The 14,943-nt window shown below is 35.3% G+C and overlaps 1 protein-coding gene across 2 annotated transcripts in view; it reads right to left on the reverse strand.

The window, feature by feature from the left end:
• The window catches only part of WDR70 (WD repeat domain 70), a 150,521-nt gene that overhangs the window by 84,169 nt on the left and 51,409 nt on the right, over nucleotides 1–14,943 (reverse strand). For both annotated transcript variants that reach the window (XM_075740041.1, XM_075740042.1), the window contains exons 7-9: nucleotides 14,040–14,173; nucleotides 9,569–9,722; nucleotides 7,686–7,762 (exon numbers count right to left, since the gene is read on the reverse strand). In XM_075740041.1, the coding sequence (XP_075596156.1) occupies nucleotides 7,686–7,762; nucleotides 9,569–9,722; nucleotides 14,040–14,173 (365 nt within the window). The remainder of the gene's footprint in view (nucleotides 1–7,685; nucleotides 7,763–9,568; nucleotides 9,723–14,039; nucleotides 14,174–14,943) is intronic.

Consider the following 14,943-nt stretch of genomic DNA (forward strand, 5'->3'; position numbering starts at 1 on the left):
CAGTTCTGGGCCTAATTAAAGGAACACTTGCCAGAGAGCAGTGGTCATGAAGGAGGAGTCATCTATTGATAGCTGCCACCTACACAGACATCAGACATAGAAACAAGGCAGCTAATGGGAGGGAGATGACACAGCAGCTATTCTAGATGCAAACCTGGTTAATAGGATGGAACTGGTTAACCTATAAAAAGTGAAAGGTAGCTGAGATAAAAGTGATCATGAAACAGCACTGTTCACTAAGATGTATCAAATTTCAAAAGCCCCCACAAGTAGTATCTAGGACATAACAGATGGCATAAAGGAGAGAAAACTGTTCTAAACAGCAATGCTTACAAACAGAAGATGGAAGTTATGCAAAACTACTATCAACACCACTTGTCCTTCACAAATTATATTTTGCATGCTTGAAACTACAAATCATATTTGCAAATTTAATTAAGCTTATTGTCAAGTGCTCCATTTAAAAAAGGTGGTTAAGCTACCATTGTCAAACAGTTAATAGTTTTAAACCTGAAAAGGGGATTTTAAGAATGTATTCACTTTTCCTTTCTGAACACTCTCTAGGGTCATCACTTGTTCTAAATCACACCACAAGTGGCAGAAATCTGCCTCTTTCTTTTTCATTAAGACACAGAGAACATTTACTAAAAATCCATTTAACACCCTATCCCATGTAGCAGAGTAGCTTCATATTTGAAACATACATTTGACAAAAGTCTAAGGATTAAATGGTATCTTAAATGCAAAATTTTATTTCTAAAGATTTGAAGCTACTTTGCTGAAAAAATGCCATGTATTTAATTAGAGATGGACCTACATTGAAGCACAATTTATCCCTAAATAACTTATTACAGAGGTCACTTGGTGATGGTTGTCAATGTCAATTCTCTAAGATACCTTTTAAAGAGTATGAACACTAACCTAACTTACTAGAGGCTGAGAGATGGAAGACTTGTGAGAGGAATTTTCTACAGTAAACCAGCTGTTAAGCAACCCCAGCCCTAGCTGCAATGACAAATCACGAAGTTCAGGACTGCTAAATTTCAAGTTTGGCTGCGATTCTACTTCTAAAAGGAAAAAAATATATGAGAGTAGGGACATAGAACACCTGTTTCTGGAACATTTAATATCACTGAGCTCTCTTGCTTATTCATACAGCACTACCTATCATGTTTGTGATAAGAAAACATCCAAATAATGAAAACAGTATTATCCGTTTCCTCTTCCTCCTTTGTTTTAACATAGAAGTCAACTGATATTTTGGAATGATATAAACAAGGAGGTAGTTATGTCTTAAAACATAGGGTATTTTTTTTTCCAGTCACTCTGCTCAGGTGTATTTCCAGAGAGGAGAATAATTTTTAAAGTCTTTCTCATTTTCAAAATTTTCTATCACTTGTAGGCAATGCATTAATGTTGGCATTTCTGTTACTATAAACTTTTCTGCAGTTCTGTTGACATGCTCAACATACTGCTGATAAACTGAAAAATCCTTGCCTTAGTAAGTGCACATTCCAAATAAGCCTGAATAATGTGGTAAAGGCATTATGAAAAAGATGAAGATCTTGTTGATCACACGCTCTTTCTGAGCCTTATCTAGAATGTCAAGCAGTACCCGCAGTTAAAAGGGACTGATCTTTCAGGAATAGCTGTTGGGGTATTTAAAGTTCTAGGCAACATATACACATAAATTAAAAGATAGACTGTGCAAGTTTAAATCATGTTAATACCAGTAGTGAAAAGAGCTTTATACATATGCTTTAAAAACAATGAAAGGTTGGTATGAATTAACAACAGCCAAATTAGTGAAAACTGAAATTATATCTATAAGGCAAACTTTTAAAGACAGAATTACTGCAGTTCCATGGAGAAGACAATTTAGTTTCTATATCTGTCTTTTCTTTTGATACAGCTTTATTCTAATCATGTGAAATGTTGGAAAACTAAAAGCAACATTACACAGTTCCTGAGAATATATGCACAAGATCTAACTTAGTTTAAAAAAATATATTGAAATAAAGAACTTCTTAGCTAAATCTTTAGGTTAATTAGCATTATTAATTCATGCACTTAAAGATCTGGTAAATTTCTTATTTATTTCTGTAACTAAAAGCTAACAAACTCTGAACAATCTGTAAAAGCCCAATAAAATTATTATTCATCTCTAATTCAAGAATAATGCAACTATTTGTTTAGAAATAAGGTTTTTTTTAAAAAAACCACCTTACTATAACATGAAAAAAAAGAAACAGTATGATATTATATGTTTTAGCAAGCCATCATCTGGAATATTTTCAAGGAAAACAAAATTAAGTGAGCTACCGTAAGTTACATGTATTCACTAACAATCACATAAGTTGGCATTAACTTATACAAATTAACAGGACTTTTCAGACTTATTCTGTAACTGCTGGGTCTAGGGTCTGGCTCATTCCAGCATGTAAACTGATCAGCTTCTGTTTCTCTCATAACAGAGTCTTGTAACAGAAGGAACTGTGTCTTTTTCTTATGTAGTCTTTTCAGAGTTCAACATTGTGCCCTTGAACAGTCATACAAAACACACTGAGACTCCCTGCTGGTAACCCATATATCTGCACTCTGAAGTAATAAATTTATAAATAGCCTAATAACCACAAATTATACTAGATTATAGTTAGAACCTACTTATGGGATTTATTTTTTTTTAAATGTAGAGAAAATTTGTATGCCATGAATAAATTCCAAGAAACAGACCATGTCGCAAAATATTTCTTTTGCAACAGCAATTCAAAGAACCTTCATTTGAATTACTTTTTAGTTCAGGATACCACTATATCCTTAATCATCTGGACTCAAAAGAAACTGTCAAGTGCATATAAAGACTATTCCCAAGTAAGAACCTGAATTGTATCAGGTTAACATAAAAAGAAATATGTATTTAAAATATTTTAAAAGCGTTTATTTAAAACATATTTAAAGTACGTTATTCTCCTTTGACTCCACAAGTCTACTTGCAAAGTTTGCTTTTTAACTTCTTTATGCATCATGAAAACTCCTGTTTTCAACATACCAACCAGAAACTGCACCTTCTTTCCTTACTTTATTTTTAAACTGTATGCAAGTGACAACCATTGAACTAAAGAGACAGACAATGCAAATGCTTCAGTAGTCAGATAAAATATACTCTACAATTTGTAAACAGTTCTAACATTCAGTTTATGAATTACTGTTTTCTCTAGAGGTGGTGCATATGTTATTTAGAAGCACAGAATATACAGATTAGGGTTTAACAGTACTTTAACACCCCTCAGGTGCTCCCTGTGTCCTCTTCTCCTTCGACCTCAGACACCCCCATTCAGCATGCCTCAAGCACCACAACATACGTGCTTCAACTGTTACTTTCAGCAGCTTCCAAACTTGTAGACGATAAATTGAAAACCCTTTTCTTGCAACCATCTTTAAAAACAGGTGTTGGTTCTGGCAAACAGGTTTGGAGTACACAAGTCTCCACACAGAAATACTGATGATCAAGTGAGTGAAGAAGTCTCTACTTAAGAGCTAATACTGCCTTGCTTTAGTGTTCCCTGTGGTGTCCAACAGAGACTAAAGCCAGCAAAAATGGAAGGTGTCCAACCTTTCTTCATGCCTATTAAAGGCAAAACTGGTTTCATTCTCCTACATCCATACGCTCAGGGCTGACCCTCCAAAGGGTCCCATTTTGGTGTTCAGCGTTAGGTGGCCTTCTCCACACATGCCAACTGTGGCAGTTCCTTTTCCGATGTGAAGATTAAATCCCAACATCTGGAGATACAGATAGCACCACATTGCCTATTAAAAGTTCCAGAGCAGTCACTGTAATTCAAGTAATTTGATCTTACATCAATGTCTAGTACAAATTTTAGAACAAAACTAACAGAAATCTACTGCAAAATTTCCAGAGCTCATCTTCACTGTGCACAAGAGCAGCAGTGCACCTTTGAGTGCACTCAAAACCTTTGAGATTAGTAGGTGTTTGATTTCACCATTTCCTCTGATGTGCTACACTGTAAAGCTTTTCATTTTTCCTCCTATGGATATAGATCTTGATAAAGTATGACAGGAGTATGTCGAGGACTGTGAATGCCCAATCACATCCATGCACAATGTTAGGAATTCAAAATTGGGTACAGGCAGGTCTCTCTGCCTGATTCAGGACTGGTTTGTTGGGTTTTTTTTAAACCTAGATGAAACATTCTTACCTGAAATGTCTATGTAACAAAGGCACACAAAGATATATTAGGCTTTGTCTCAACATCTTCCTCAAGAGAGAAGACCTTACCAACAGGTCTAATATACAGTTTACAAGTTAAACTATTTGCATGAAAACCACACCAACTCTAGATATAAAAATCACTGCAAAGGCATCGTATCTTGAGAACAATCCACACACTACATTTCCAACAGTAGCATAGCATAAAATTGTCTTAATTATTAACTGTCATTGAAGAACATATAAAAATATAAGAAACATCTGATTAAATCTGACCACAGATTCATTTAGCCCTGTATTCAGTCTTTGATCACAGCAATAATAATGATGACCAAGCCTGGCCATTCTGGTTTATTCCCTTCATTCCTCCTCACTATCCACAACTGTCATATTAGAGATGGTCTATTGCATTTCCTGTTTATGAGCCCTTCTAAACAGGAATTTTTCTCCTCCCTTTTTAAATGTGCCTCCACAACCTCCTGTGACAGCATAGTCCAGAATATAATTGAAAAGTATCCAAAAAGAAGTATTTTCGTTTATTAGCTTTAAATTTAACTCTAGACAGTTTCAACAAATGCCTCTTAGTGTAAGAGGTTTTGGCGAACAACAGTTCCACATTCAGCCCATCTACAATCTTGAATATTTTGCAAACTTTGATCACACCCCATCCCTATTTAGACCTCTTCTCTCTAAACTAAAGACTGACAGTTTTTTGGTCCAACCAGTAAGGCCACTGTCTCCAAAGTTCAAGTTCTGTTATAGTGGTTTGTTTGCTTTGCATGCAACATAAACCAAGGTTTCACACAGACTCTTCAAGAGTTTCATATTTCTGCAAGTGTTTCATTATGTGCAAACCAGACTCAAACAAAAAAAGCCAGCTTTACAAATCAATTACCCTTCAACACGTGGGGTCAGGTGTAAATACTGGATTAAATGTAAAATACTAGACAGGCAGATAGACAGTTGTAACATTTAATCACATCTATAAACACACTCTATGCAAGATGTAGAAGCATCAGTACAAAATACAAAATTTCTAGTTTCTGGAATGCTTGATATAAATCAAATTTTTAAATTGCTTTTACTTGAAATTTAGAAAAGCTGTTTCCTTTAAGTACAAATCAATAACAATACTCAATTATCTCTTGCTGGTATGGCCCATTGATTTAGCTTTAAATATCTCTGCTCTGAAACCGAAGTATTCTAATGTTTTAATTTTATTTTAATGTTGTCTTTGCTAAACAAAATACTCTCTGAAATTACCATAATAAAACAATCTTGCAGGAGTTATTTTTCCTCATTCAAACATCACTAGACAGTACCTTCATTTATTTAGAGCCACATTTCCACTTGAGCATTCTTAACATTATAAAAGCAACAGCAAGACCCAACACCAAAAGGAATTCAGAAATTCACCCAATGCTGTATAATACCAACAACTGCTGTGATTTCCTAATGGAACATACATTTTCAAAGGTGTGCTACTCACAAAAAACCTTTACACAACATAATTAATGAAAACAACATTTCTATTTACCTCTTTGAATTAATTAACTTTTCCAAGTTCATTAGACATTGGCATAATCACATGACCCTCCCTACTCAGATTCCTACTCTTTTAGTTCAGCAGGCTCAGTATGGCCCTGGCAGCCCAGAGGGCAAACCCCATCCTGGGGGGCATCAAACACAACAAAACCAGCCGGCCAAAAGAGGGGATTATCCCACTGTATTCAGCACTGGTGCGGCCTCACCTGCAGTGCTGCGTGCAGTGCTGGGACACACCATTTAACAAGGACGGGAAGGTCCTTGAATGTGTCCAGAGGAGAGAACAAAGCTGCCTAGAGAGGTGGTCAATGCCTCGAGCATGTCAGTGTTTAAGAGGGCATTGTTGGGACAATGCCCTTAAGACCATGCTTTAACTTTTGGTCAGCCCTGAAGTAGTTAGGCACTTGGGCTAGATGATCGTTGTAGGTCCTTTCACACCGAAATAGTCTATTCTATTCTAGTTTAGAGCTCCAGTCTCGAGATAAATTACTGATTAAGCTTTGGAGACTATATAGTTTCTGTTATTATTAAATTTCACAGGTGGAATGCAGTCTTTAACATTTAAGTCCTATGTTGCAAATTATGCAATCCAAATTGTTTCTTTTCACATGACATGTCCAAATCCTGGAAAGACCTGTCACTAGCATGAAACAAAATTAAATGGGTTTAAAATACTTCTCCTGTAAAGTCAGCCATGCCGTGTCTCTGAAAATGCAATTATGCAGCCATTTATAGTATTGTTTATCTAGATTTTACTTGACCGCACCATTTCAATTTGCAGCAATTCAAGCATCAGGGATGCACTGAATCCACATTTGGCATATTTTTTAGGCACTTGCTTAGATGGGACAAAATTAGACAATCCTCCTAATTTATAATATCTTAATTTGGTTTTCACTATCTACAAACTATTCAATCTAATTAAGAAGCTGTACTAATACCTAAATACATACAAAACAGCAACAAACTTTTAAAAGTACCTATTCTACCATTTAATAAATATTTCTACTATGGAAGTAAGACCTTTCTGTCTACAAGCCGGAAAAAATATATACTTGGCTTAACTTGCATGTATTTTTACAATTGAACTGCTCCACAAAGCACATTGTAGTATTTGGTTTTTTCCTTCTGCCACAGTCTTATTAGAAATTGTGAATCTTCCTATTAAAATCATTTTTTCATGTAACTGTGTGTTAAACAAGTCGGTCCCTCTTGGGAAAAAAGCCCCATGTCATTTAAAGTAATTGATACTTGGAGTCTTTTGTTTAACATCGACCACACTACAGATACATTAGTGGGGCAATTCAGTCTTCCCACTCACTGTCATTCTGGAGTAATGAGATTGCATATTTGAAACATCAGTTCAAAAATCATCCATGATCTTGCTACTGACAGCTGCAGTAACTTTATTAATTAATACAATTGCCACAGTGACATTTTGCGGTTTGATTCTAACCACAAAGATCAAGACTGAAGCCACAAAATAACTTCTAACAGTCTCTGACATTTGTCAAACGCTTAACATAAAACTTGCAATTTCCAGTTGAAATACGCTGTCTTCCCAGCAAATTCAGTTACATTTTAGTTTTTTTCATCAGAATTATTCTACTCTGAAGATACTAAGTAAAGTTAGATTTTGTCCAAGAATTTTTGTAAAAACATATTTAAGAAACAACTTTTATGAAATATTCAGTCATTTGAAATTCCAAAACTAAAATAATACAGACAAAATACATTAATTATCTAGAGCTGAAACAAATAAAATTTATGCTTCCAGTTCTCACCTAATGTTGTCCTGAGTACTTAAGATTTAAAAGGTTGATATTTAAAGCAAATTTGGGCACTATATTAAAACACAAAAGCCAAAAAAGCCTCTCAGAAAACTCTGACAAAGATAGACCTCAGTACTCACCCATCATTAGAACATGTCAAAAATTCTTCCTTTATTTTTGGATGCCAACAGCCTGAATTGAGCATTGCTGTGTGACCCTAAGGAAATAAACACAAAGAGATCTTACAAGGTTTTGTAAGATGTCATACAAAGTTTTATACATTTTACTCCAAATCACATGAAAGTTGAGGGCTGAATCAGACCCTTTTGACTGCACAAATGGCTGACTGAAATCACAATGATTAAACAGATTTTATACACTTTAATCCATTTCATCCTTGCTTATTTTCATTTTGAATTATAAAAACCCTGCCATTCTTCTATTTATATTTTTTCTTTCAGAAAATGGCACGGAGTCATACTCCCTCTTTTTCTCTTGGGAGAACCATAATGCACAGAAAGGATCAAACAATAGGCATCAATATGATGTCACTGAAATTGTTCCAAGCCACACAAAAATAACAGGAATAACAAGAAATACCAGGGTGACAGAATATTCATACTCAATGTCAAACTATACTAGCCAAAGACCTTGTCGGAGAAAACTGAGGAAACAGAATTCGAGAGTCAAGATGGATTTAACCTCAGGTGAGCTTTTCATAAAAGACGAGAAGTTGCAAATTGAGTAGTCAGCGCCGTTTCTTTAGGATCGAAAAAACAGAACGTTAAGGATTTTATCCCAAGTAAGTGATTGTCATTATGGTGACTATAAACACAAAATGTCTTTGTCCAGTTGGCTTTACTTCTTTGAAGTACAGGCACATGCTCATTGACTGCATTCAAAGAGAAATTTGGAAACTACTCCTGCAACGCTGGAATTATTTCAGTTTGCTTTAAGCACAAATATGGAGAGAAATACTTAAAAGTTAATGGGGTGATATAACAAATATTTTAGCATTTTGACTGTTGGACCACAATACACTGGAATTCTACAAGTTTACAAGAGAAAGAAAATCTGAATTATTTTTAAGTAAACAAGAACTAAAGCAGATGTTACTATTTCATGGTTTTATATACATATCACTAGCCAAAAAAAATAGTCATCTGACAAGAACAGCTTTAGGCAAAACACCATTTAGCCTAGGTTTTTGGCAATATACTTTACAAGCAAAAGATAAATCAACTTTATTATCAGTTTGAGCAATAGATTTTATCATTATTTTTTAGGTTTAAGCTCTTTAAAAAACTGACCTGAATTTAAATCATCTGTGTAAACAGAATCCTTGTCTCATATAGTTTGTGGAAATATGAAGGCAAAGGCAAAACAATCAACTGTTGTTAAAATAATTCAAAACTATGTATCAGTGCTTCTCCATTTGTATTTTTACCTACCATTTAAAAAGTACACATTATTGCTTATTAGTCTTACACTCATGGCATGCAAGTAACAATAATAACAACCTCCAACCCCTTCCTTGAAAGAGGTAAATTTTATCAGCAAAAGAATGGAGGGTAGAAGAAAGCAAGAGACAAGACCAGATCAATAGTTTCTAATTTTTTTTTTTTTTTTTTTTTTTTGGTTGGACAAGGGTATGGGCAAAGCTAACAATTTTTACAAGATACACTTTTAAATAGATGAATTTGTTGTAGCATCATAATTTGTTGTAGCATCATAGAAACATTAGTTGGAACAGAGCTCGAGTTCACCTAGGTTAACCTCCAACTCCAAACCAGATAACTGCCGACACCAGATCAGGTCAGCCACGGCTTTGTCCAGCTGGGTCCTGAAAACCTCCATGGATGAAAGTCCCATGTCTTTCAGCATGTGTCAATACATGGGACACTTGCATCCCAGAGACAGGACTTTGCATTGTTCCTTACTGAACTTCATGAGTTTTATCGTTAAGAGCAAAAAATACACTATATTGTCAGTCTTCTGGCATTCAATTAATTTCTGAGTTTACCTTTGTGTTCGTCATATCCACAATGTATTGGTCTCCTTTTATGCATTCCATTACTGGGAAGCCATCTCTGTCAAGAACTTTTGCCTGAGAGTTACCAGAGACAACAAGAATGACATCTCCTGTGCTGCTATACTGCAAAGATTTGATTTGGTGACTAAAAAGAAAAAGAAAGAAAATGTTTCAATAAACTTCATTTCCTAAAACACCAAACCAAAAGAGTCAATGGTGAGAAAACATGTTGCAGAAATGACCCATATACATTCCTATACCAAAAAGGTGGGGAAAAAAATACTAATCTGAGATTAATGGATTAAAGCTTTTTATTTTATTTTTTTATTCCTCTGTGTGTGTGTGCATGTCACATTTCCTTCTGCAAACACACAGCACATATATTTACATATATTTACAAAGTTGGCACCTAAAATGTCACTTCTGGCAAACATATTTAACTTTAAGAATGCTCTTGTAACTCCAAGTTAAAAACAGTATGTGTCAGATCCAGCTCTTCAGGTCTGAACATTCTTTTTCATCTTCTCAAAAGCAATATGTGGATTTACAGTAATCTATAAATTACTATAAAAGGCTGTTGTAGTCCTACATAAAACCCCACTGTATATTGTACACCAGGAAATTAGTCATATGCATTCTTGCATCTTTTCCTATGTTCAGCGCTTCGGTTTCACCAGAATCTTAGATAAAGTTAAACATACCATCAACCTTGGAAACATGACAGTAGATAACAACCTGCCTAGTCTACTTTGTCTTAGATGATTGCTCATTTGGTGTAAAGGTTTTCTTAGATAAGCCTTTTATTGCCTGAGAAAACCTGGGACAGAAATCATGGAATAATAGCAAGATGACAAAAATTATTAACTGAAAATGGGGAGCTGGCTGATGAGTGAGCAGTCCTTCTCCAGCTTCAGCATCTTCTCTCAGCATTCTGCTTTATGAACAAAGTTCACTGCAGTTGCTGTATCCAAAGCAGATATCCTTTTGACACCCTATCCAGCTATATTCTATTACAAGGATGGCAAAAAATGCAAAGCAGTCTACCCACTCCACATCTGCTAGAATTTTGGCAGATTAACAGAACCTGCACAATAACATTACTTTATATTAATGCTTCAGCTCTGCAGCTAAATTAACCCCAAATTAAGGACTGGAATTCATTTGCCAGCTAGATTTGGATTCTCATGGCATCCAAACTGTCCTCAAAGGAGTATCTTCCTTTCGGTGAAGAACATAACCATGTGCATTCAAATCCCAGTACCTTTAAGGAAACTACTTTTTAACACAATTTTGCATCAGTAAAATTAACACTCAGATGATCCAAAAAACTGACTATGCAACTTCTAACAATAATTTACTGTTTCACATCTTGTATGGTAGTGACTTCATGACTGACTCAGCAGTAGCTACCATCTGTTAAATCTGTCCTCAAACTGTGAGTTACTACACAAAACACATAAAACATTGTAATATGTATTTTAAAAGTCCTGCATCGATCATAGTAATGTAAATTAAGCATAAGTTTCTCAGGCAAAAAATGTTTGGCGAAACTGATTACATTATGATTCAAACGCCAAAAATTGCTTCAAGCACCCTATTATGTAATACAATCTGGCAGCCAAATTGGCAAAAGTATTATAAACTCTGATTTTTAGTAGAAAGGACACTCTAAAATCTGGGAATTTCTGAAACAGATCACAGGCAATGTCTGAAAAAGCATCCTGGGACTCAAAAGCAAAAACGGATACTTGCTCAGAAGAGGGGGAAGAAGGCCAGCCACGTTAAGCTCAGAGGCAACACGGAAAAAATTAAAAGGAAACCACAAGAGAAGCAATAACTAAAGTCTAGAATATTCTCTGCTGAGAGCTGATAAACCTAGACTAAAGAATCCATCAGATTCAGCTTCAGAGCAACAAGCATATCTCAGGAATTACAAAATCCTCCCCAAGTTTTACTTCCAAGTGCTCTTGCTATATCACGATTCATACAAAGCTCAAAACATTCCCGAGCCCCACCTGAGTACTGCATACAGAATGAAGTACTTACCTAGTTATATTTCTCACGCTCCAATGCTGAATTTGTCAAAATAATATACCCAACACATCTCCAAAGCACAGATTCATGCTTTGCACTTTTCATTTTTGAAATGTAAGAACCAAAAATAAACATTTAAAAACTACACTAAAAGATTATTTATGCTTGATGCATGCCTCATGTATGAAGAGGATTTGGCCACTAGATATGATCAAACAGCTTGCCCAGAAGTAAAATCTGATTTCTGAGAGAATCCATGATATGTAAAGGTCCACAGAGTCTTCTGAGAAAACTGTTTTTCAGTCACTGACGTACTGAAATTAAAACTACAGACATTAACACTGTCAACATGGTTCCTAATTTGACCAATATGGTCTCAATGCTTCTTTCTAATTCTATATCAGCGTGTTTGAACAAATTTTGTTTTCATGTGAGATTTAGATTTAAAATTTCTTTTAACAAGGAAGAGCATCTGATTTTACAGTGCCCAGCACAATGGGAACATAACTAATAATTCATCAAATCGGTCATGTGAAAAATTAGTCTGAGAGGAAAGATTTCAAAACCTTTATCTAAAGGGAAAAAAACCCAACACCTTTGTGACTGTGCAATACAACTTTTAATCATGTCCAAAAATTGGTTCTATAAGCAGGGTACTTGCAAAGCCCCAGAAGTTACCACTTTTCAGATATTTATTAGAGTATGACCAAGAGTGAGGTTCTGCAGAGGCAGTTCTTAAAGAAAACATTTTTGGGTCTTCTAATGTTAAAGCAAAAGTATTGGAAAATTTACAAAAACAGTTCCCTTTAATAGCATTAATCCAAGTCATTTTGGTTTAAAGCTGCCAAAATTGCATCGTACTTTCTGCCAGGACCTGCAGAACAGAGTTACATGCATGGGTAGAATCATGACACACAAATGATTTCTTCACAGATAACACAGCTTTGCCTTACTCTTGCCTTCGCCTTTAACATCGTGGTGTGGTTTGAAGGTACTAGGTTTTTGTCACACTCTTTTTTTTACCCTTACATCCCAAATCCAAGGAGAAATTAATAGACTAACCCAATACTGTGGGAGTAAAGATTGTCAGCTATTTCTTATTGCTCAGTTATAACAGAGGAGAGGAAAATACCATTTCTATCCTGCTAACTAATTATGTAAAGGAAACTCATATCAGAAAAGTCTGAATACAACTTCATGTTTGGATAATTTGTTTTATTTATTTATTTCAAAGCAGCATGTTTACTATGTTTTCAAAGTAAATGTGCCATCCACTGGTTTGTTATAACAAGGTATGTCTGTCAAAGAGATTAGAATTGCATAATGAATCAAAGCACACTTTTTATTTTCCTGATTTTTCACAGTTTAGAACATCAGTAGAATCCCTTTCTATTTTTCTCCTTTCCAGGCTAACAGCCCCAATTTTTTCTAGTCTTTCATTATCTATTTTCTTGGCACATCTATGATTAGTCATACACATTCTAACCTTCCAAACTGACCAAAATTCAGCTGTAGCTTTTTAAGACAATAATGATTAAAAACAGACATTCTAAGGGCTACTTACTGCACATAATAAATTTCAATCCCTTTCTTAAGCATACCAAAGTATCTTATAAAGTGCACCACTTTAGACATTAGAAAGTACCTTGCTAGAAAAACTGTATTATTAATTTATCAATATGTTTATCTGAAAGTTTGCTTTTGAAGGAGTTCTGAATTTCAATTCTCTGGAATAAATAAATGAACTTGCTTCACTTACTTGCTGAATTACCAGTCAACACTATGCATAGTATGGAAATCACTCTCTAATAAATGCTTCCTGCATTTTTTTTTTAACTTTACATATATATATCTCTCTCTCTCAATAAATGTAAATAAATATATAGCTTTTTTTCTTTAAGACAATAGACATTTTTTTTAATGCATACTATTTAGCTATTCAATTATCAGTGCAATGAAAAAGATCATTGATTCCAGAAACAGAGGATTTAATGAAAACTAGATACGTCCGTGTGTGTCCCCTCAGAAATACTGGCAGTAACTACTGAGGGTCTCCATAAAGGGATCAACTGTTTTAACTTTTTTCTCTTCTTCATTAATTTTATATAAGTAGAATACATATGGACACTGTATTCTGCTAATTTCAATTACAACTATGAAAGTCAACCTGTCTCTTTGAGAGGTTCATCATCTTTTTGCTGATATGCCATTAACAATTCCATCTGCAAATTCACCTGTAGCTTTCTAAAAGGGGAAAATACACAAGTCATTGGAAAAGACATAATCAGACAAGTTCTCAGGTTCACATTCCACAAAATGTACAAGCGGTTACAAAAGTCTTTTAAACAAGCTATCTTACAAGGCTTCTATCCATTCTATTCAGAGCTTAACACAGCCACAGTCTTAAGTAAAAAAGGCAGATGCCTACCATTCACAAGGCTGGAGTGAGCGAAAAGCTTGGAGAGAGGCATCCATTCCAGCAAAATCCCAAAACTTAACATCATAGTCATATCCACCAGTTATCAAACGTGCACCTGAAGGATCCAACCCCAAAGCAGAAACCTATACAGGAAAAAAATATTTTAAAAAAATAAGATCATTCAAGCTTTTTGTTATTTTTTTCCTATAGTTCTTCAGGTGTCACCAAAATATAAAATACTACTAAAATAAAAAAAAAAAAATTCACTGTGCCAGTTTCTTCCTCCAATAAATCAGCTATATTTTGGGTTTGAATTTTCACTGCCTTGTATAATGTCTGATTACTTTGGAAGGGGTAGGGAGAATGGAAATTATATAATCTGAATAAACCACCGTAGACAGCTGAGAAAAGTTACATTTATAGTTATAATTTCATTGCAGAATTTCATAGAATGGTTTGGGTTGGAAGGGACTTCAAAGATTGTCTCGTTCCAATCCCCCTGCCATGGGGGGACAACCTCCACTACACCACGTTGCCCAAAGCCCCATCCAACTTGGCCTTGAACACTTCCAGGGAGGGGGCACCCAGCTTCTCTGGGCAACCTGTGCCAGTGCCTCACCACCCTCACAGGGAAGAATTTCTTCCTACTATCTAATCTAAACCAACCCTCCTTCAGCTTAAAGCCATTCCCCCTTGTCCTGTCACTCCATGCCCTTGTAAACAGTCCCTCTCCAGATTTCCTGTAGGCCTCTTTAGGTACTGGAAGGCTGCTCTCAGGTCTCCCCGGAGCCTTCTCTTCTCCAGGCTGAACAACCCCAACTCTCTCAGCCTGTCCTCATAGGAGAAGTGCTCCAGACCTCTGATCATAAAGAACATAAGGAATTAATTAAATAGTTTAATTGTCTATTTGAAG

The sequence above is a fragment of the Balearica regulorum genome, chromosome Z (genome assembly GCF_011004875.1).
Source record: "Balearica regulorum gibbericeps isolate bBalReg1 chromosome Z, bBalReg1.pri, whole genome shotgun sequence".
Classification (NCBI taxonomy): Eukaryota; Metazoa; Chordata; class Aves; order Gruiformes; family Gruidae; genus Balearica; species Balearica regulorum.